We start from the raw sequence: 21642 nt of genomic DNA, 5'->3' as shown, positions 1-21642 counted from the left end.
AATTATAGAAAAGAAAAAAAAAAAGAAAGAAATGCTAGTCTTTTGATTGTTGGTTCTTCTCCCCACCCTCACCCCCCAACTCTAGCCATTTAAAAATTAAACTCTTAGCTCATAGATCAGGTAAAAATATGGTTAGATCAGTTTTAACAATAAATATTAGAGAGTATTGGCTTAATGATAAGGAGTTGAATACTGCTAACCTGAAGGCACACAGTTGAGTTCACCAATTGCTCTGGGGGGGGGGGGGAAGGCAGTCTCCACTCGAGTGATGTACTATCTCTGATAACCCAATGGATGATCAGCGATGGGTCAGTTATAGTAAATACGTATTACGTTGTTGTTGTTGTTGTTGTTGTTGTTGTTAAGTGCCATTGACTCATAGGCAACTCCTAATGACTATGAACGAAAATCCTCGACCCTTGCATGCACGACTTTCATTTGCAAGCTATTTTCGGAAGTGGATGCCACTCCTGCTTCCAAGCTTGTTTCAACTGGGGAGCCACCAAACACTGTCCACCATGGGTAACCATTATTGTGTCACAGTGTTCAGCTTCATGGCGACCACAAGTTACCTCTGTACGGCAAGTAAATAAACCAGGGCTATCCAACCTAGAAGACTGAACAAAAACAATAAAAAACAGGCCTTAGGGCCATGGATTAGAGTCACCCACCTTTGGCTTTGTAGCATCGCTTTCGGTCCTCCAGGTCAACTGGTCTCTCTCTGTGTTGTTAAGTGCCATCAAGTCGTAGGCGACTCATAGCAACCCTATGAATGAAAGTTCTTGACACTTGCATTAGTGAATTATAACAATAATAGTAATACAGAATTTTTCAGAAGGCATATTTTATTCATATTCATGATATTTTCTAGCATACTATTTGCTAAATATGCTTAATAAATATTTAGGTTTTCAAATTTCCCCTAGAGTTAATGCCAGGATTGTCTTTTACTTGCTAGTGATATCTTTCTTTTCTGTGTTTTTTGTATAGGAAGGCCCAAATAGTCTGATTAATGAAGAAGAGTTCTTTGATGCTGTTGAAGCTGCACTTGACAGACAAGACAAAATAGAAGAACAGGTGAGTGCATTAACAATTTTTAAGCTTAATTTCATTTTAATATGTTATTATAAATAATTAGAATTTGTAATTACAAACTTAAAAAACTAACCAGTATCCACTTTGAATCATTAAGTATAATCTTTGTGAATGAATTTTTTCATTTATCAATTTCCAAGCATTAGAAAAAAGCCCAAGAATTTGTTCAAAAAGCCTGATTAACGTAAAATTAATTGGAAATGCTCTCTACCTAGTCCTCTTGAAATATCTGAGTATTATTAATTGTTGTTGTTAGGTGCCATCGAGTTGAGTACGACTCATAGTGACCTGTGAACAAAAGATTTGAACCTAGTCATGTCCTGCACCATCCTCACACTTCCTAGTACACAAGGGCCCATTGTATCATTCCACCTGGTTGAGCGTCTTTCTCTCCTTCACCGACCCTCCACCCTTCCCAACATCATGTCCCTCTACAAGGAATTGCACCTCCTAGCAACATGTCCAAAGTATGTGAGGCAAAGCCTCATCATTCTTGCCTCCAAAGACCACTACGGCTGCTCCTTCTCCAAGACATATCTATTCGTTCTTTTGGCTTTCCATGGAACGTTCACTACTCTTCAACAGCAACACAGCTCAAAGGCAAGGTCCATATTTGTTTCTATTCCCAAGAAGGGTGATCCAACTGAATGTGGAAATTATCAAACAGTATATCATTAATATCATATGCAAGCAAAATACTGCTGATGATCATTCAAAAACAGCTGGAACAGTACATAGATAGGGAATTACCAGTGGGATTTATTCAAGTGGGATTTAGAAGAGGCCAGGGCACCAGGGATATCATTGTTGATGTCAAATGGATCCTGGCTGAAAGTAAAGAGTACCAGAAGAATGTCTGTTTGTGCTCTACTGACTATACAAAGGCATTTGACTATGTGGATCATGACAAGTTGTGACTGACATTGAGAAGAATGGGAATCTCAGAGCACTTGATTGTGCTCATGAGGAATCTATACCTGGATCAGGATGCTGTTGTGCGAACGGAGCAGGGGAGCATTGCATGGTTCAGATTTGGGAAGGGAGTGCGTCAGTGTTGTATTTTGTTGCTGTACCTGTTCAGTCTATATGCTGAGCACATTATCCAAGAAGTTGGACTCTGTGAAGAAGAATGTGGCATCTGGATTGGAGAGAGACTCATCAATAACCTGCATTATGCAGATGACACAACCTTACTTGCTGAAAGTGAGGAGGACTTGAAGCACTTATTTCAGAAGATCAAGGAATGAAGCCTTCAGTATGGATTCCATCTCAATATCAAGAAGACAAAGATTCTTACCACTGGCTCGATAGGTAACATTATGATGGAAGGAGGGGAGATTGAAACTGTCAATAGCTTCATCTTCTTGAATCCCCAGTTAACATCTTGGTATGAGCAATCGGGAAATAAGGAGATGCATTGCACTGGAGAAGTCTGCAGTTAGGGACCTTTCCACATTATTGAGGAGTAGTGATGTCAGTATGAAGACTAAGTTGCATCTGATTCAGGCCATAGTCTTATTAATATTTAAATATTAAATGTTAGTGTGAAAAACGTCAATTTTTATTCATCAAGTACCAAAATTTTAAAAAATGACCAAATTATATACATATAATTTGTTTTTAAAACAAATCCAGAGATCTCTTTTTTAAAATTTTTATTTTGAGGGTTTTTTCTATATTTACATTACTTATCACCAAGTTGTACCAGGAAATCTTGCGGACAGCCACTTGGCCAACTGACTGGAAGAGATCTGTGTTTGTTCTCATTACCAAGTAAGGTGATATGACAGAGTGTAGAAATTATTACACAATATCATTACTATCACATGCAAGCAAAACAACTTTTTTTGAAACTTATCCAAAACAACTGGAACAGCACATCAATAGAGAACTGCCAGAAGTGCAGGCTGGGGTTAGAAGGGGACCTGGTACTAGGGAGGGATATTGTAGCTAATGTTAGATGGATCTAGGCTGAAAGCAGGAAGTAGCAGAGAAATGTCTGTCTGTATTTCATTGATTATGCAAAAGCTTTTGACTGTGTGGATCACAAAAAACTGTGGCTAACTCTGAGAAGAATGGGAATCCCAGAACACTTGATCATGCTAATGCAAAACCTATTCATGGCAGTCATCAGAACAGAGCAAGGAAACACTGCATGGTTCAAAATAGGGAAGGGTGTACTCTAGGGATGTGTCCTATCTCCACACCTTTTCAATCTCAATGCAGAACAGATTATCCTAGAGGCTGGGCTGTATGAGGAGAAATGTGTCATCAGGTTTGGAGGAAGATTCATCAACAATCTACATTATACAGATGACACAACCCTGTTTGCTGAAACTGAGGAGGACCTAAAGCGCTTGCTGTAGAAGGTCAAAGACTGAGCCTTCAATATGGATTGAAGCTCAATATCAAGAAAACAAAGATTCTCACCACTGCAATCCCAAAGGCAAGAGGTTCAAATCCACAAGCTGTTCCACAGGAAGGTGGGCGTTCTTCTCTCCTGTGATTAATTGCCTCTAAAAACCCACCAGATAGTCAGCTGTGGGTTAGTTCCATCTCAGTGGTACACAACAACAAATAAAAATAATTTCACCTTCCATTCCTCTTTCTTTATTTTTACTTCTGTCATTGTTTTAACATCATTTAATTCATTTAAGTAATTTAAATCATTTAAGTAATTATATCCAGTTCCTCCCACAGAAATTAAAAGAAAGCTTTTCTTAAATTCCTTAACTCTGGTTTAAAGATTACTTTGATTCTTTGACTTAAGTCTGGCAATGAAATTACCATATTTTACCACTAGGTGGTACTTAAGGGTGAGTATTAGTTTTTAGGCTCTGAGTTTTAAGGTTTATTAGTTTTTTGTTTTAGTTTTCTTTATTTTGCTTTTTTAATGTGCTCTGACAAATGTATGTTTCCCACAGTAGAAATGTAAACTTCCTTTTGAGTGAGAGACTACTGTCTAGTTAAAATATAAAAAAGTGTTTTAAACTAAAAATTAACTTTTAACATCTAAAAAGTTAACTTGATTATTCATGTCTTGTTACTACTAAATTAATAGTGGCCAGTTATACACACTAGAATGTCAGAACCCTTGAAAATTGGATTTTATGCTCATTGCATTAGCCCTCCATGGTAGGGGAATGAACCCCTGCCATCTTACCTGCAGACACATGGTCTTACAAATCAGTAACAACTAAGACCAGTCTAAGAAAGAGAGCTTTCCACACTAAGGTATGCTGGTGCCTATGGTAGAGAGAAGGTGGAGACTGTGGCACTGCTGTGAAGAGACTGTAGCCAGTGAAACCCTGCATTTATGCTATAGTTAAAGGTATTGATTAAAAGTAAGGGATAATTGAAGGAAAGGCTGACTTATAACTGCTCTGAGATAAAATTTGCTGGTAATTGAGGAAATCAGAGGCTTCTTGCATTTATGCTGCTAAACTGAACCCAGACTGTCACTAATTGAGGAATTGAGCCCTGTTATCCTGGCTTGAAGATTCTGCTGAAAATTATCAAAAATGACTGGAACAGCACATCAACAAAGAAATGCCAGGGGTGCAGGCTTGGTTTAGAAGAGGCCACGGTATTTGGGATATTATAGCTAATGTTAGATGGATCTTGGCTGAAAGAAGAGAATACCAGAAGAATGTCTATTTGTGTTACATTGATTATGCAAAAGTGTTTGTGTGAATCACAGCAAACTGTGGCTGACTCTGCGAAGAATGGAAATCCCAGAATATTGGATTGTGCTTATGCGAAACCTGTACTTGGACCATGAGGCAGTCATCAGAACAGAGAGGGAGACACTCTGTGTTTCAAAATCAGGAATGGTGTACACCAGTGATTTATTCTGTCTCCATACCTTTTCAGTCTATGTGCAGAACAGATCATGTGGCGTCAGGATTGGTGGAAGATTCATCAACAAACCTGCATTATGCAGATGTCAAAACCCTGCTTGCTGAAACTGAGGAGGACCTGAACCACTTACTGCAGAAGATCAAGGATTGAAGCCTTCAATATGAGTTGAAGCTCAACATCAAGAAAACAAGGATTCTTGCCACTGGGCCAATTGGCAGCATCATGATGAATGTTGAAGAGATTAAGTTAGCTTAGCTCCACAATGAACACTCTTGGCACCAGCAGGCAGGAAATCAAGAGACAAATTGCATTGGGCAAGTCTGCTGTTAGGGACCTCTCTAGAGTACTAAAGAGCAATGACGTCAGTCTGGAGATTTAAGGTGCCCCTGATCCAGGCCATGATCTTCACAACTGCTTGCTATGCATCAGAAAGCTGGGCAATGACTAGGGATAAAAGAAGGAGAATTGGTGCCTCTGAGCTGTAGTGCTGGAGGAGAGTGTTGACTATACCGTGGACTGCTAGGACAACAGGTTTGTCCTAGAGATGGTGACACTTGGCTGTTCCTTAGAGGCAAGGATTCTGAAGCTTCATCTGATCTATTTTGGGCATGTTGCCAGGTGGGACCAGACCGTGTAGAGGGACAGAGAAAGAGAGGGAGAAAATCTGTGTGAAAAATTGATACAGTGACTGTGGTAACGAGGGTAGGTGTGTCAGAAACAGTTAAGTCGGCTCAGAATAGAGCAGATTTCAGGGCTGTTGTACATAAGGTTGCTGTGAGTCGCAAGCAACTTGACGGCACATAATAACAACCTGGCTTGGGATTGCTGGACTAAACCTGGACTTGTGTTATGTGATATTCTTTGCCTCCCCCACTCTCCAACCTTTCTATAATAAACCCTACAATTGAGAGTAAAGTCTGTGAATCAATGAGAAATTTGAATGCAACGATAGGTAGTAAGAGTAGAAGGAACATGTCTGACCAAGTGGCTATCTCTTTGCTGCTATGGATATTATTGATGGGGACATTTCCCCTTTATGAAGTGAGAAGAAGTCAAACTTCAGCCACTCCTATGTTGTATCCACTCCTTTCGCACCCATTTTACTGAACCATCCCTCTAGCCATGGGCTTATAGTCTGAGATGAATCTTTTTGCTTTTCATGTTTGTTTTTTCTGAAACCCTTTTTTTTTTTAAATCCGTATTTTAAAATTCACATCACTTTGTGAAACATACTGAGTGGAAACTTACAGTGTCTATATGAGTTACTTTCAGAAGACTCAAATACTATTTGAAAGAGCACTTTTGGGGTGGGGCATGTGTCCCCCCAGCATGCATAAACAAATACACATACACCCTTTCCCTGTCAGCCCTCCGCCCCATCCAGAATGTGCTCTTTTAGAAAAAATTTAGTGGGGTCAGGACATCTTGGTATTAATTCTTAGGTATGCAGTAGACTAATTATATAGTTAGGGACTTAACACTTATTATTTGGGCCTTTATTCTTTATTCTTATTATTTGGGCCTTCATTTTTTATTCTTTGAAACAAGCAGGCTAGACAAGATGGTTCAGAACTTTCTTTTTAAATCTAAAGTACTGAAAGGATAAGTGAAAACTTCAGGAAGCTTTAGAAAATTAAATATCATAGAGCTATCAAATAATTTATATTAATGCCTATTTCATTCAGATGCCACTATCTGTATGACTCCAAAACAAGTCATTAAACAGACCAAGACTTTTCTTGCCTAGTAGTCTGGCATGTAGATCTAGTCACAAAGGCAGTTAGAGTAGCACTTGAATTAGTAAACTTCGGTAATCTCTAAGCTCCATTTCATAGGTTTAGATCATTTATTGTTTTTAGTATATATGGAACACAGTTCAAATCCACCAGCTGCAATCTCTTCCTGTGCAATTAAATGCCTCTGGAAACCCGCTTTTCCCACTAAATGATACACAACAACATACATGGAATAGATCAAGAATCTAGTATCCAAACGTAGCAGGGAAACACTAGCATGGTTTAAAATCAAGGAAGATGTGTTTCAGGACTATAGCTGGACTCTGTGAAGAAAAACTATAATCAGGAAGGGAGGAAGACCTAGACCCATCAACAGCCTGTGTCATGCAAATGACACAACCTTGCTTGCTGATGTGAAGAGGGCTTGAAACACTTGCAGCAGAAGATCAGATAATACAGCCTTCAGTGTGGATTATAGCTCAATAACAAACAAAAAGCCTCACCACTGAGCCAGTGGGCAACATCATGCTAGATGGAGAGAAGACTTATATTGTCAACGATTTCCTCTTAATTGGATACACAGTCAGTAGGCTTGATACCCCAGTCAGGAGATCTGGAGATGTATTGCCTTGGAAAAGTCCACTGTCAGGGACCTCTCCAAATTGCTGAGGAGCATCGATGTCAGTTTAAAGACTAAAGTACGCCTGATTCAGAGCATGATCTTTTCAGTCACTTGCTAGGCATCTGATCTCAGGGCAGTGGATAAGGGTAACAGAAGAAGAATTGATGCCTTTCGAGTTATGTTGTTGGAGAACACTAAATGTGCCATGGACTACCAAAAGAACAAACTTTAGATAGGTCATGGGGAAAGTACAGCCAGAGTACTCCTTGGAGGTAAGGATGGTGAAGCTCCCTCTCTTATATGTTGGACATGTTGCAGGCTCGATGGCTCATAGCAGCAACAGCATATGGCAAAGAACTCTCAAGTTTAATCAGGATATCTTGTTTATTTTTATGTACTGTCAAGTCAGAAAAGACTCAGAATTGACCCTACAACAGGCTATCAGGGACTATAAACCTCACAAGAAGAGACTATCCGTCTTTCTCCCATGGAGCCTCTGGTGGATTCAAACTACCTGTCTTTGAGTTAACATCACAATTTCTTGGCACCATAGCTCCCCACTCAGTATGTAGGTATTCATACTGTCACTGATATTACACATTTTTTCATTTATATTGTTCACAAGTATTAGGGTAAAATACATAATAAATTGGTCAACGAAAAAAATGAGGCCTTAGGAGATATATTTAGACAGTATTAGAGTAGAAATTATCACCTGTTTTCTAATTAAGAAAGAAGAACCCATGCAACCTTGTACAGTTTCTGGCACATTTTATTTAATAAATATTTGTTAAATTATTCAAATGGGAAAAAACTAGGCAAGCTAAGATAGAAGGAGGTTAACAGTTTATAGGTGTGAGGTAAGAGCAGAGAACTTTAAAGCAAAGAGATATTTGATATGTTCTTAGAATTGAATGGTATTGTTTCTAATGATGGACAGAACTAAATGACTTAATGAGCTAGAATGGTTGGAATGGTTTGACTTTAGTTTGAAGAAATTCTTTTGACAGCAATATTAAATTTGATTCATGATAAGAGATGCTATGTAGATACTAGAAGCTGAGTAGGAACAAAATTAAGGAACTAATCCCTAATCTGAGGTCATATCTGTGGAGTCAGAAAGAAGGGATTCAATTAGAATATATGAAGTGTTAGGATTCTGAAAGACTATATGTATCCCTAGAGTAATTTTCTAATTTAACTCTTTATAAATAGTGAAGTATTCAGTAATGAAATGTTGGTAATTCTAAGATTTATCCATTTAATTCCAAGTATTATCCATTCCAAAGTTGCAGAATATACTAGCAAACCTTCTCATCTTTACATTTTCTGTTTTCTTAGTCACAGAGTGAAAAAGTTAGGTTACATTGGCCTCCATCCTTGCCGTCAGGAGATGCCTTCTCTTCTGTGGGAACTCATAGATTTGTCCAAAAGGTAAGCTCATCTCAGATTTTGTAAAGTGTATGTTGTATTGTTCGTCACTATTAATGGAGCTATCTTGAGATGTAAGTTTTTCTTTTTCATGAATTTAAAAATTGAGGTGTTGGAGTCTTTTTGTACTTTGTATTCCATATATTTTTTTTAAAAAAAACAAAACAATATCTGATGCTGTCAAGTTGATTTGACCTCACAGTGACCCTGTGGAAAAGTTTACCTGCCACCTAAGATTTCCAAGTCTGTAATATTTACAAAAGCTGATTGCCCATTCTGTCTCCTATGAAGTAGCTAGTGGATTCTACCTGCCAGCCTTTCAGTTAGTAGCCAGGGTTTAAGTACTATACCACCAAGACCCCATATTCCTGTATTTCATACACATTCTCCAAAGTAGAAATCTTATTCTGAACATAATGTTCTTTCCTTTTTTAAAAAAATAACATGTGTAGTGGCAAGAAGCTGCACTACAATCCCAGAGATATGCGGTTCGGATCCACCAGATGCTCTGCTGGAGAAAGAGGAGCAGTCTCCTCCTGTACCAGTCAGATCCGATTTGACGGTACACATGCAACAAATAATAAAATAAATTAAAAAAATAAATAAATAAGATGTGTAGGTAGGGGGTTGATTGGTCCAGAATAGTTAATTAGAATATAGTTACATTAAATCTTTTTATTTGGGGTTAAGTGATAGTGTTCTGTGTTATTAGAAGTACTGCATTCTTTTTATAATTATTTTAGAGCATAATACATAATAGGTGCATGAAGTCAGCACTTGCTGCTGGGCTTGCTTCGTATGGTGCTTTGTTTTCTCTTTCTTGATCTTGTGTTTGGAAGTTGGTACTGAATGCTCTGTTGTGCCTTTGTTCTGATTACTTGGTTTTTTCTTTGTCTGTCTCTGGTAGCCCTATAGTCGCTCTTCCTCCATGTCTTCCATTGATCTTGTCAGTGCCTCTGACGATGTTCACAGATTCAGCTCTCAGGTACTGTATGAATGTATAGAGTGAACTTGAGTCTTTCTGTGCTATATTTCTACCTGCTTTCCCAGTTCCTCAAAATCTTCTGGATAGCCCCCTTGTTTAGGTTTGAATTTTAAACAGTAACAATAAACATTTAAAAAACCTTCCTGATCTGGTAAACAGTTCCTCTTCTGTTAGGCTCGCATGTTCCCTTTTGTATACTCTGCTGTGGATAGTTTACAATTTTGCCGTATAGTCAGTGCTCTCAAAGATTTTCAGATCAAACTGAAAGACATAGACAGTGTGCCTTATAAATATATAGATACATAGATATATCGCATAATACCTGTTTAGTAGATAGAATTCAGCACCTTTGATGAACATGTGCTATACTGTAAAATGAGGTTTCAGCAGTCTCAGTACCTCCAATGTTATATTTAAAAGGGAAGTATTTAAAATGTTCATTATCATTGTATTAATAAATTCATTCAGCAAATTGTGTTTTTTCTTATGAAAATTACCCTTGGGTATTAGAAATTATGTGCTTTGATGTACTGAGTCTGTGGAAACTGTTTTTAGCTTTATTTAGCATAATTAAGGTTTTAGGTGTTTTAATTCAGGAAGTTGACTGTCTGCAGTGCCCTTAAAATAAAATAAAATTTTAAAAAATAAATTACCACTGGAAGAATTCTTTTTTTTAGTATCTGTGTTAATATTTTTAAAATCTTCATATCTTTGATATTCAGCTTTGACTCTTTTTAACTCATGTTTCATCTCATAAATAAATATAAATTTTGCCTGTCTTTGAACATACTAGATATATATACTCACCTAATACTGAACCTTTAGTGTTTTTTTTTCCTCTATTATGAGTAATTAAAGATAAAAACCATCTTTATTTAATTCTTCCTTGGAATATATTCCTAGAAGTGGAATTGTTTGAGTAAATGCCATGTACATTTCTAAGAGTCTTTATATGTATTGCCAAGATAGGCATTGCAAAGTTGGACCAGCTTAACACTTCCAACCTAATTTTCCCTTCTGATAGTCATAATGAATGTTTTGATTCAGTTGTTTGTCTATCTGATAAACTCAAAGGAGGTTTTTTTCCTCTTTATAATTTGCATTCCTTCATTGAGTTTTCTGTGATTTTTGGCTATTTTTACTTTGGGTTAATAGTACACTTTTTTAATAAATTAGTCTTTTCCATAAATCCTCTATAACTTTCTGACTAATGAGAAGCTTAATTGCATTCTTTCACACAGGCAAAGACAGATACTTGAACTCTTTTGGAGGCTTTTCTAAACTTGTTTTATTGTCAAAGTAATTTTGTGAAAGAAACTATAGTACAGGAAAGGGGAAAAAACAGAACATTAAAGAGAATGTTAATAAAAATTTGTCATTTTCTTCTCAAATTTCTGCTATTATTGTTAAGAAAATCCAGTGTGATAGCTTCCAATCACATAAAAGGATTCAAGAGTGACGGCACCTCTGTTATAGAATAAGCTGTTCACCCTGCTGTTAAAGTTAAACAGAGGTTTTTAGGGAACAAATACTGCTCATGCCAAGAAATAAAATCACAAAGTGAAACGAAGTGCTGCAGTGAAGGACTGTTTTTGTTGTGTGCCATTAAATTGGAACAACTGGTAGCTGACCCTCCAGTGGTTTTTTTAGAGGTTGTAAATTGCTTGGGAGTAGATTCACTGTCTTTCTGCCTAGGAGTTGCTGGTAGATGTGAACTGCGTGGCTTTGGGTTGACAGCACAACTCCTTACCACTAGGCCACCAGAGATACCAAATGAACATATCTGATTAACTGACACTTAAAAAGATATGTTTTGAGGTTGTTAAAACACATAGATTTCCGTTTCTCCTTACATTCTAATTGGTTAATTTTGCATCATTTTCTAAGAGTATCTTGTAGAAGCAGTTTCAACTTCTTGTATAAGCAGTTTTAAATGTTCATTTCCTGGAATTTCACCTCTAAGAACAAGTGCTGACTTCTCCCTGGCATCAGTTGGCTGCCAGCTCCATGCTGTCTGGTTAGCCTAAGTGCCTACATTTTAAAGTCTTTTGTCACATTCCTTACTATTTCGCAAGCCACCTCCAGGGAGCGAAGATCTCAGTAACATTTAATCTGCTTGAAATTAACCAGTAATGGTCAACAACTTTTTACAAGCTTTTAAGAGCCCAGATACTTTTCATAAAAGATTAGCTGAGGACAATCTAGTTTATAGGCCAGGGTTTGGAGACAAGGATGATGAAACTTCATATCACATATGTTGACTTTGTTCTTAAGAGGTGCCAGTCATTAGAACAGTAGTACATCATGCTTAGAAAGGTAGAGGGTCAATATAAAAAGAGGAGGACCCTCAACCAACATGTATTTACACAATGACTATATGAGTGTGCTCAAGAGATAATGAAGATAGCTCAAAATAGGGCAAGTTTCAGATCCATTCATAGCGTTGCTGTGAGTCTCAGTCAACTTGATGGTACATAACACCACCACCATGTTAATAAGTCTCTTCCTTAAGGTCAGTTATTAGCATCATGGGAACAGAAAATGGGCTGCAGTAGGGGAACAGTTCTCAGGCTACTGTTGACTATAAGAAGTAGAGTATATTACTTGTGGAAGAAAGAAGGAAAATATATACAAGTCTCCTCAAGATACGTAATGTTTTTCATAGTCAGGAGAGTCAGTGGAGTTACATTGGGATAAACATTTCATAGCACATTCTGTTTCACATAAAAAATTGATGATTAAGACTATTTTATAATATTTAGCACAAACAAGAACTGATATACCATTTTGTAATCGACTAATTTTTTTAAAAATGAATCTGCTTTAGATGGTTTATGTAGCCAGATGACCTTTCAGTTAGTCTTCCTTTATTTCCCTAATATTCATCCCAGCAAGTAGTATTGGCAGTAACACAGACTGTTCCTTGTTGGCCTAGAAGGAAGTCAAGAGCTGTTCTGTTCTCAAGTGTTAATCTTCTTGGAGACTTTTAAGGATATTTTATTAGACTCCCGTGCTGTCTGCAGTGTCATGTGTAAGTTGTATGGTGGCAGATAATGTTGCATATAACTTTCTGTGCTTGCGGAATACCATTGATAAAGACAGGCCATGTCTCTCTAATTAAAGGATTCACCCCAAAATTTTTTTTTACAAGTGTGAATCTTTAGATGGTTGATCCAATATATAACATCATTATAGGAATAAATATTTAAGAGAACTCATAAAAGGCCCAGTGTACATTGACAATGTATGTATGACCTTCAACCAACACAATGACCGTATGAGTGTGCTCAAGAGATGATGAAGATAACACAAAATAGGGCAAGTTTCAGATCCATTCATAGCGTTGCTGTGAGTCTCAGTCAACTCGACAATACATAATGACAACACTGCCATGTTAATAAATTTCTTCTTTAAGGCCAGCTAATTATTAGCGTCTTGGGAGTGGAAAATGGGCTGGAAGGTAGAGTAACATACAAATATAGAGTACAACTTTTAGATTGAGATTTCTTACTGTTTTACAATTTAATTACATAAAAGGAGCCATAGTAATATGGGGTAGGCTGAATCCAACCTCTGTTAACTCCATAAGGGAGAACTTACTGTCCCAACGAACATTTACAAGATAAATATGATACCTGTAAGGTCAGACACCATCCCCCACATTCCTGTACCAACTTCTGCTAATCACACTGTCCAGTGTTCATTATAAATGACTAACAGATTTTACAGAATTTATATGTGTAAGGCTTATTAGGGAAGTAGGTTGGGGAGGTGGTGTTGGAGAGGCAAAGAATATCACACAGTGTAATTCCAGGTATTAACAGTCCCACACCAGATTAACAGCAAGATACAGTTTCTCAATTTGTTCAGACAGCTGCTCAGTCAATAAGTGAAAGTCCAGGTTCACTCTAGCAACACAAATGCAAAAGACCTCTGATTTTCTCAGGCACCCAGCAAGTAAAGCTATTAACTCTGGCTCTGTCTCCAGGGCTCCATCAGGCTGTGCCCTGCCACATCTTTTCATAATCTGGCTAGATCTCGCTCTTAAATTGGCCTCACAGCTGTTGATGATGTAAAAGAAGCTGATCATTGATGAGCCATGTGTTCACAGTTGAGGGAGCTGGAGATCACATCTCCAGGGGAGCTTAGGTTGGCAGGTAGAGCCTAAAAAATTCATTTTACTTAAAGTCTCACCTCATCATGTGGTCAGGTGTAAGGCAATGGACAGAAAAGAAAAATCCTACCATCACAGATCTTTACATACCAGTGTATACCTTTGTGGGGTAAGACAATATTACATCCAGTGTTATGGTTCAGGTAAGCAATGGATTCATTAGTTTAAATAATTACTCAGAGAATTGCTACAAATGGACAGTCATTCCACTTAGAGTGGTTGCCAAAGCTTGGTAAAAAGGGAGGAAACCTTGTATGGATTTATCTTTTTTCTTCTTAGAACTATATGATAACTCATCAAATACAAGGATCAGCATGTTGGAATGAAAAAATCACCCTTAGAACTCTAGGAACACTACAGGAGAATTTAGTCTTAGAGTTGATAGGTAACATTTGCTTTTGAAAAGTTCAATGTGAACTTTATGTTGTTGTTGTTACGTGTCATCAAGTCACCTGTGACTCATAGCAAAGCTATGTACAACAGCCCTGCCCCTATCCTGTGCCCAGTCTTACTGTGACACACCTACTCTCATTACTCCAGTCACTGAGTCAATCCATCTCATCTAGGGTCTTCCTCTCTTGTGCTTTCACTCCACCCTCCCAAACGTGATGTCCCTCTCCAAGGACTGCTCCCTCCTTGCAGCTTGTCCAAAATATGTCAGATGAAGCTTCAGAATCCTTGCCTCCAAGGAACAGCCTGGCCTCACCCTCTCTAGGACGAACTTGTTTGTTCTCCCAGCAGTCCATTCAATACTCCCAACAACACAGCTCAAAGGCAACAATTTTCCTTTTATCATCTCTAGTCTGTCCAGCTTTCTAATACATAGCAAGCAATTACAAAGACTATGGCCTGGATCAGGCACACCTTAGTCTTCAGACTGACATTGTTGCTTTTCAGTAGTTTGGAGAGGTCACTGACAGCAGGCTTTCCCAATGCAATTCATCTTTTAACTTTCTGTCTGCTTTTACCAAGAGTGTTAATTGTAGAGCCAAGCAAACTAAAGCTGTTAACAGTCTCAATTTCTTCACTATCATGATGCTGCCTAATTGGCACTGGAACTTTATGATAAAGGTTAAATTATAGTGCCTAATGTTGGGCTAAGAGACCAGGAGGATGCCATGGCCTGGCACAGATAGCCCACTTAAAGATTAAGACATTAATCTTAAGATTTACAGTGAACTTAGGTATGGAGCTATAATTCACACATTGCTGCACATTTCTAAATTGACAACTGTGCTTTTTTTTTCCCTTCGATGTATTACCGTCATTTGCGGTAACGTGTTAAATACAGCATGGCTAAAGGATCTGAATTAAGAATGATAGATATACAGTATAAAAATACTTATACACTTCAATTATAATGAATATCTGTAAATTTAGTATAGTAACAGTAGGCTACCTTAAAAGCTTGGAAATTCATTTGAACCATAGATTATAAAACATAATAACTGTTGAATAAAAATCTGTTTAAAGAGTTTCTATTCAGATTTTATTTTTTTTTAATAAACAGTTTCATCATCTTTATTTTCATCCTAGATATAATCCTACTTTTTTCCTTTCTCTAAAACAAAACAAAAAAAAAACAACCCTGCATATAATATCAAAGGGGCTATTCCTAAGAGAGGGACATGATGCTGGGAAGAGTGGAGGGTCAGCAAAGCAGAGAAAGACCCTCAACCAGGTATATTGACATGGTGACTGCCACAGTGGACTCAGGAAGTGTGAGGATGGCACAGGCTAGATCAGGGTTCAGATCTTTTGTTCATAGTGTCACTATGAGTCATACTCCACAGCACCTAACAATAACAAAATATCTACAGTTCTTAAGGTTTTAATTTTTCCCCTTTTTTTATTGGTTTGCTTACAGAGTTTGTATACATTGTGTTTCACACTATTCTTCATTCACATTGTGTTTCATGCCATCATTCTCATGCTTTTTTTTTTTAAATAAAATTATTCACCATTGGAATTTGCTCATCATTACTCTGTCTTCGCCTGGATCCTTAGCATTTACTTCTCCACCTCCCTCCAAAATGTGCAACCTGATGGTTTAACCCCTACACACACACACACACACACACACACACACACGTTTCTACCTATCCCCTCCCACCTTGAGTTCCCATACATGTTTTACTAGTTATCCTTCTATTTTTACAGTATTTTTCCTTAAGAGACTGCATTAATTCACTAAATGTAATGCTCTCCAGCCTCTCCCCAGTTACATAGTATTTTTCAAAATCGTTTCTTCTAAGGGATGCATAAATTCCATTTTGTGAACACAAGATTTTGCTTTTAAGATTTTAAGCTTGGCATTAAAAAAACTATTTTTCAAAATTAATTTCTTTAGAGCATTTATATTGTATAATCCATATTAGTGCTTATCATTAAGCAGAACAGAAAGTCCTTGAAATAAATACTGTAATTTAATAATTACATCATCTAGATGTAGGAAACTATTAGTTTTAGAACCCTGACAATTGCATGTTTTATGAGATAATTTAGCAAGAGAATTTAGAATAATTTTACCTTTCAAAGGCCTTGCTATGTCAATTGAAATAAGCAGTTCAAATCTTTTCAGTGCATCTTTTCTTTAGACCAGTTTATATCAAATTTTTTTTCTTCAGTGTAGCTACTGAAAGTCTTAATTCCTTATATAATAGGCACAAAAAGCCGAGGGCCAGGGTTGGAAACAAGCTAGCAACCAACTGCTAATCACAGCTTCCTGTGGAGAGATATTTAGATACAAAAGGAAACAGAAAAGTTGCATGAATTCACAGATCTGTGAGCCTAGCCCTGACATTTTGTAAAATAAACCCTGAGGCCCTGTATATCATTACATACAGTAATTCTTTTTTCTGGAAAATTCTTACTTTGCTTAGGGGTAGTGCACATAAACAGGTCACTTTGAGTGATGGATCTTCATTCCCTGCATTTCCCTTTCTGCCATTAACCTGGATATCTGAAATGTGAACTAAAATCTGTAACACACTGTAAGAACTGCTAACTTTTATGCATTTGGTTGCCCAGCTTCTTAAGAACACAACTGCTAAAGAAAAAAATCTTTGTATTTTGTTTTAAGAGACTATGAGAGAGCTAGTAATGGAATTTGATTTCTTATGGCAATCTTTATTTTCTTTTGAAGGTTGAAGAGATGGTACAAAACCATATGACGTATTCATTACAAGATGTAGGTGGAGATGCTAATTGGCAGTTGGTTGTAGAAGAAGGAGAAATGAAGGTAATTCTCAGTAAATAATTCAGGAATCAAATTATACCTCTTATACTGGTTATTAGTATTTTTATATTAATGAGGTTACTGTTACAAATTTTTTTTTCATACAGCTATTTTAATTGTGACTTGAGTGAAAGCTTACAAAGCAAATTGGTTTTCCATTCAGCCATTCATATATATCTTTATGCCATTAATCAAAATACCCACAATGTAACATCACTTCCCACTTCTTCACAGTGATTTTCATTTCCATTAATCCTTTTATCCCATCACTTCCTACCTTTTGAGCTTTTTTTCCCTGGACAAGTGCTCTTTTTCTGATCTAATGTGGTTGATTAATCTAAGGAGTAAGTGCTTGCCTGATGTTATTTGTCGCCTTAAACAAGGATGAGAAGACTTCATCTCACATCCTTTGGGCATGTTATCAGGAGAAGCCAGTCCCTGGACAAGGATACCATGGTAGAAATGTGGAGGTCCAGTGATAGTGAATATCTTTAACAAGATGAATTGACAACAGTGACTGCCACCAAGGGCTCAAGCACAGCCGTGATTATGAGGATGGCACAGGATCAAGCAAGCTCTGTTAAGGACCATTGTACATAGTCGCTAGGAGTTAGAGTCAAGTGCATGACACTTACCAGAAACACTGTTGCTTGGCCGAAAGTTGAGCCACAACAGGTGTGCTTTATTTCAGGTTGAAAGGGCGAATGAGGGCCATGGTCCTGGGAGTTCTGCCAGTCTGATCAGAGCAGCCAGCCTCTGTAGGATATTCTTGTCTGTGATCTTTACCACAGCTGCTCACAAGGCCTTTATTCTGTGGAGTTCAGACCCCCAATTTGTAGATTACTAATAGTTGCAAAACATTTGTGCTACCCAGGGTCCTTTAGTGTTAGCATGTTGTTTTCCTTGTTGTTGTTACAAATTGATTTTAAAACAGAAATTATTACATGTCAGAGAAGCATCAGATATTAAAAAATAAAATATCTCTTTGCTTTCTTTGTTTCACTTTTATGGGTTTCTTTGTGGTCATAATATAAGTCTATGCCCAACTCATTCTGGTTTTCCAAAGCTATAAATTTTGATGTTTACACATGAACGAGTCACACTTAGCCACACTTAGTCTACCCTCTTTTAATTTTTATTTTATTATTATTAATATGCCAAATACTGTACCCAGATGTCATTTTGTTTCACTCCCTCTCTATAACTCACTTTTTGTCCATTTTCTCAATGTATCTTTGAGATCTGAACATTGGATCAGCAAATCTTCTCACATATCCAAATGCCAGAGATGGACAACAGGAGCAAAAAATGGGGAGATACACAGTTTGAAAAGTGGCCATAGCAGAACTAAATTTTAGATTACTTCATGCCAGGCCCACTATGCAAAGGATGTCGTTGTGTGCCATTGAGTCACCTGTGACTCAAAGCAACCCTATGTACAATAGCTCTGAACCCTTCCTTATCCTGAGCCAATTTCAGTGTCCCTGACACCCCCACCCCCATTACCCCAGATTCTGTGTCAGTCTGTCTCATCCACGATCTTCCATGCTTGTGCACTGGTCCCTCCTTGCAACATGCCCGAAGTATGTGAGCTGAAGCTTCAAAAAATACATGAACGAGCAGCTCAGTTTCACCCTTTCCAAGACATACCTGTTTGTTTTCTTAGCAACCCATGATATGTTCGGTTCTCTGCTGCAGCACCACAACTAAAAGCCATAACTTTTCTCATCTTTAATCATTGTACTGCTCTCTGATGCATAGAAAGTAATTGCAAAGACGATGGCTTGGATTCAGCGCATCTTAGTCTCTAGACTGACATCATTGCTCTTCAGTACTCTGGAGAGGTCTCTGTCAGCAGGTGTTCCCAGTGCAATTTGTCTTTTGATTTCCTGACTGCTGGTGCCAGGAGAGCTGGTTGTGGATACAGCGTACTTGATAAGACTTTCCAGGCTGACACTTAGTCCTGCCTAGGGGGTGTTCGCATTTAGAACATAAGATTACTTTTCTCCATTTGATGCTATGTTAAGAGTGTGGATAAGCAGTAAGGAAAAATGAGAAAGGCATCTTTCTTTGTGATTTGAAACAATATGTTTTACTCTGAGGAGGAACACCTGAACTGTGTCTGGATATGGAAACAAATTGTAACAAAAATGAGGGCATTTTCAGCAAGGAAATGTACAAGTTAACAGTTGTCGGGAAATTTTTCACAGATTGTATTGACCAGAATTATTCTAGCAAGTGAGTTTTAAGATAAATGATAGACAAATGAGATAACAGGTTGTAAGCTGATTGAAAAATGTGACTTTAGATTATAACCACAAGGTCTCACAAATACATTACCTCAAAAATAAATATATCTCTGACATAGCTGGACAATTCCATCCCTTCCTCACAAGAACAGATTTTAAAAGCAGACCTACTTGCATATTCTTCTAATAGCAGCAGAGTTGATCCAAGCATGTATCTCTTACTACACGCGCATAAGCCATAGATTGAGACTGGTTTATGAGGACATAAAATAAGTGATTTTTGAAAACCCGTCGGGGGTCAGTTGTTGGTTGGTTCCAACTTGACGGTGCAGAACAAGAATTGTAGCTATAGATTAGCAACATTTTGGACAAAGTTAAACTAATACCAAAGAAATAGGAGGCCAAGAATACTGCTTTAGCGTTTGAATATAAGGTGCTAAAAACCTGTCTAGAACAAGTTAGCACCAGTAAAAAAATCTAGCTGTTGTGTTTCTTGTTATTTGTCATCACTTAGATTCCTACTAATAGTGCTCTCACGAGTGCAGAGTAAAGTTTTTAAGATTGTAACTCTAAGGACTAAATCTTCCAAAACCATTGTCTGTCTTCTAAGGCACTTCAGAATCTGCTCAAACCATTAACTTTTCAGCTAACAGTTGAGAACTTAGCCATTTATGCCACTGTGGTACTCTATTTAGATGTCTTATAGGTAAATAATACATTTGATAGCATATGAAAGGAAAGAGTCAAGAATCTAGAATTTTGTATTTGGAAGAATGGGAAAATGGCATCGCAACAATGTGGCTTAGGGGTAGGAAATTGTGCTGCCAAGCCTAGGGTATGTGGTTCAAATCCACTAGCTACTCTGCAAGAGAAAGATAGGCAGTCTCCTCCCATGTGATTTATTGCCTCCAAAAAAAGTCAGCTGTGAGTTGGTTCCAACTCAGTGGTACTCAGCAACAATTGTGTGAACAAATAAGTATGTAAGAAAAGATAGTTTGGAGAAAGAGTGGAAAAGATTGGATGGATGGATGGATGGACGGACGGAAGGACAGACGGAGGGAGGGATGAACTGACCAGATAGAGAGATAGATGAGAGAGAGGTAGATACATAGATAGATACATAGTGAGATACTACATAGATGAGAGAGAGATAAGGAAATGCCTCAAAATATTTCTTAAATTGTCAGTTGATTCTCCCTCTGACTTATTCACTTAACTTTTTTACCTGAAGAATTTTATCACAGAGCCCTTATAAGTAGTCAAAAATTATCAACGCTATTGCTGACAAGTGATAACCAACTCATCACCTACCCTCTGGCAGGTTTCTGAGGTTTTCAATCACACAGGAAGAGATGAGCTATCTTTCTCCTGCAGAGCTTTTGGTATATTTCTCCTGCCAGAGAGGCATGTCTTTTGGGTTAGCAGCCTCCAGCAGGGCTTCAGAAGCAACGAATTGCATAAGGGGAAAGTGCCCATCATCCTCCTGTGGAGCAGCTTGTGGATTCAAACCATGTACCTTCAAGTTAGTAGCACATCTCATTACCACTAGGATGTTTGAACTCCCTGTGCCACCACAGAGTGCCTTTTTAAATAGTAAACCCTCTAATTTGGAAATAATTTCTTTTACTCAGCATATAAGTTCCATATTAAAGAATTTAAAGTATTTAAAGCAAGATGGAGCTGAATTTATAATCTTTTTTGCCGTTTCATTTGAATTTATTAATTCATTTCATTTGAATCCATGAATTAATTTTTGCCTTTGATTTAGTTCATACTTGAAAATTGACTGTTTCTGTCTGCTATTCAGAAAATGCAGCATTACAAAAAATACATCTTTAAATGAGTAATCTTTGAGGTGAAATTCTAACCAAGCCATTTCATCATGTTAAGCACTTCGAGACTATGCCACAAATAATGTCTTGTTTAGGGTGATGTATTTATTAACAAGAAATAATAAAAGTTTATTATAACAAGTAGTCATTCATCATTATGTTTTTTTATAATTGAAAGTTTACCTTGGATTTATAGTTTTAAATGTTTCACTTGTTATCTGTGCTGCTAAACAATTTTTTATTATTACTAATTATAATGAAAATTTACAGAGATTTTGGATTTCCATTCATTCATTGTTATACTATAAAAGAATTTTATATTTCCTAACTGATTTCACATGCAAGCAAGATTTTACTGAAGATTATCCAAAAACGACTGGAACAGCACATCAACAGAGAACTACCAGAAGTCCAGGCTG

At 37.4% G+C, this 21642-nt stretch overlaps 1 protein-coding gene across 2 annotated transcripts in view; it reads left to right on the top strand.

Moving 5' to 3' along the window:
* The window catches only part of COL4A3BP (collagen, type IV, alpha 3 (Goodpasture antigen) binding protein), a 158150-nt gene that overhangs the window by 125110 nt on the left and 11398 nt on the right, over positions 1–21642 (top strand). Inside the window, exons 9-12 of one of the 2 annotated variants that reach the window (XM_006901433.1) lie at positions 991–1077; positions 8656–8748; positions 9653–9730; positions 17050–17145. In XM_006901433.1, the coding sequence (XP_006901495.1) occupies positions 991–1077; positions 8656–8748; positions 9653–9730; positions 17050–17145 (354 nt within the window). The remainder of the gene's footprint in view (positions 1–990; positions 1078–8655; positions 8749–9652; positions 9731–17049; positions 17146–21642) is intronic. The other variant, XM_006901432.1, reaches the window with a different exon arrangement.

This window comes from Elephantulus edwardii, unplaced genomic scaffold (genome assembly GCF_000299155.1).
Source record: "Elephantulus edwardii isolate Elephantulus edwardi_28Jun2011 unplaced genomic scaffold, EleEdw1.0 scaffold00326, whole genome shotgun sequence".
In the NCBI taxonomy this organism is placed as follows: Eukaryota; Metazoa; Chordata; class Mammalia; order Macroscelidea; family Macroscelididae; genus Elephantulus; species Elephantulus edwardii.
The sequence above is the reverse complement of the archived record's forward strand: the minus strand, read 5'-3'. Positions and strand labels throughout refer to the sequence as shown.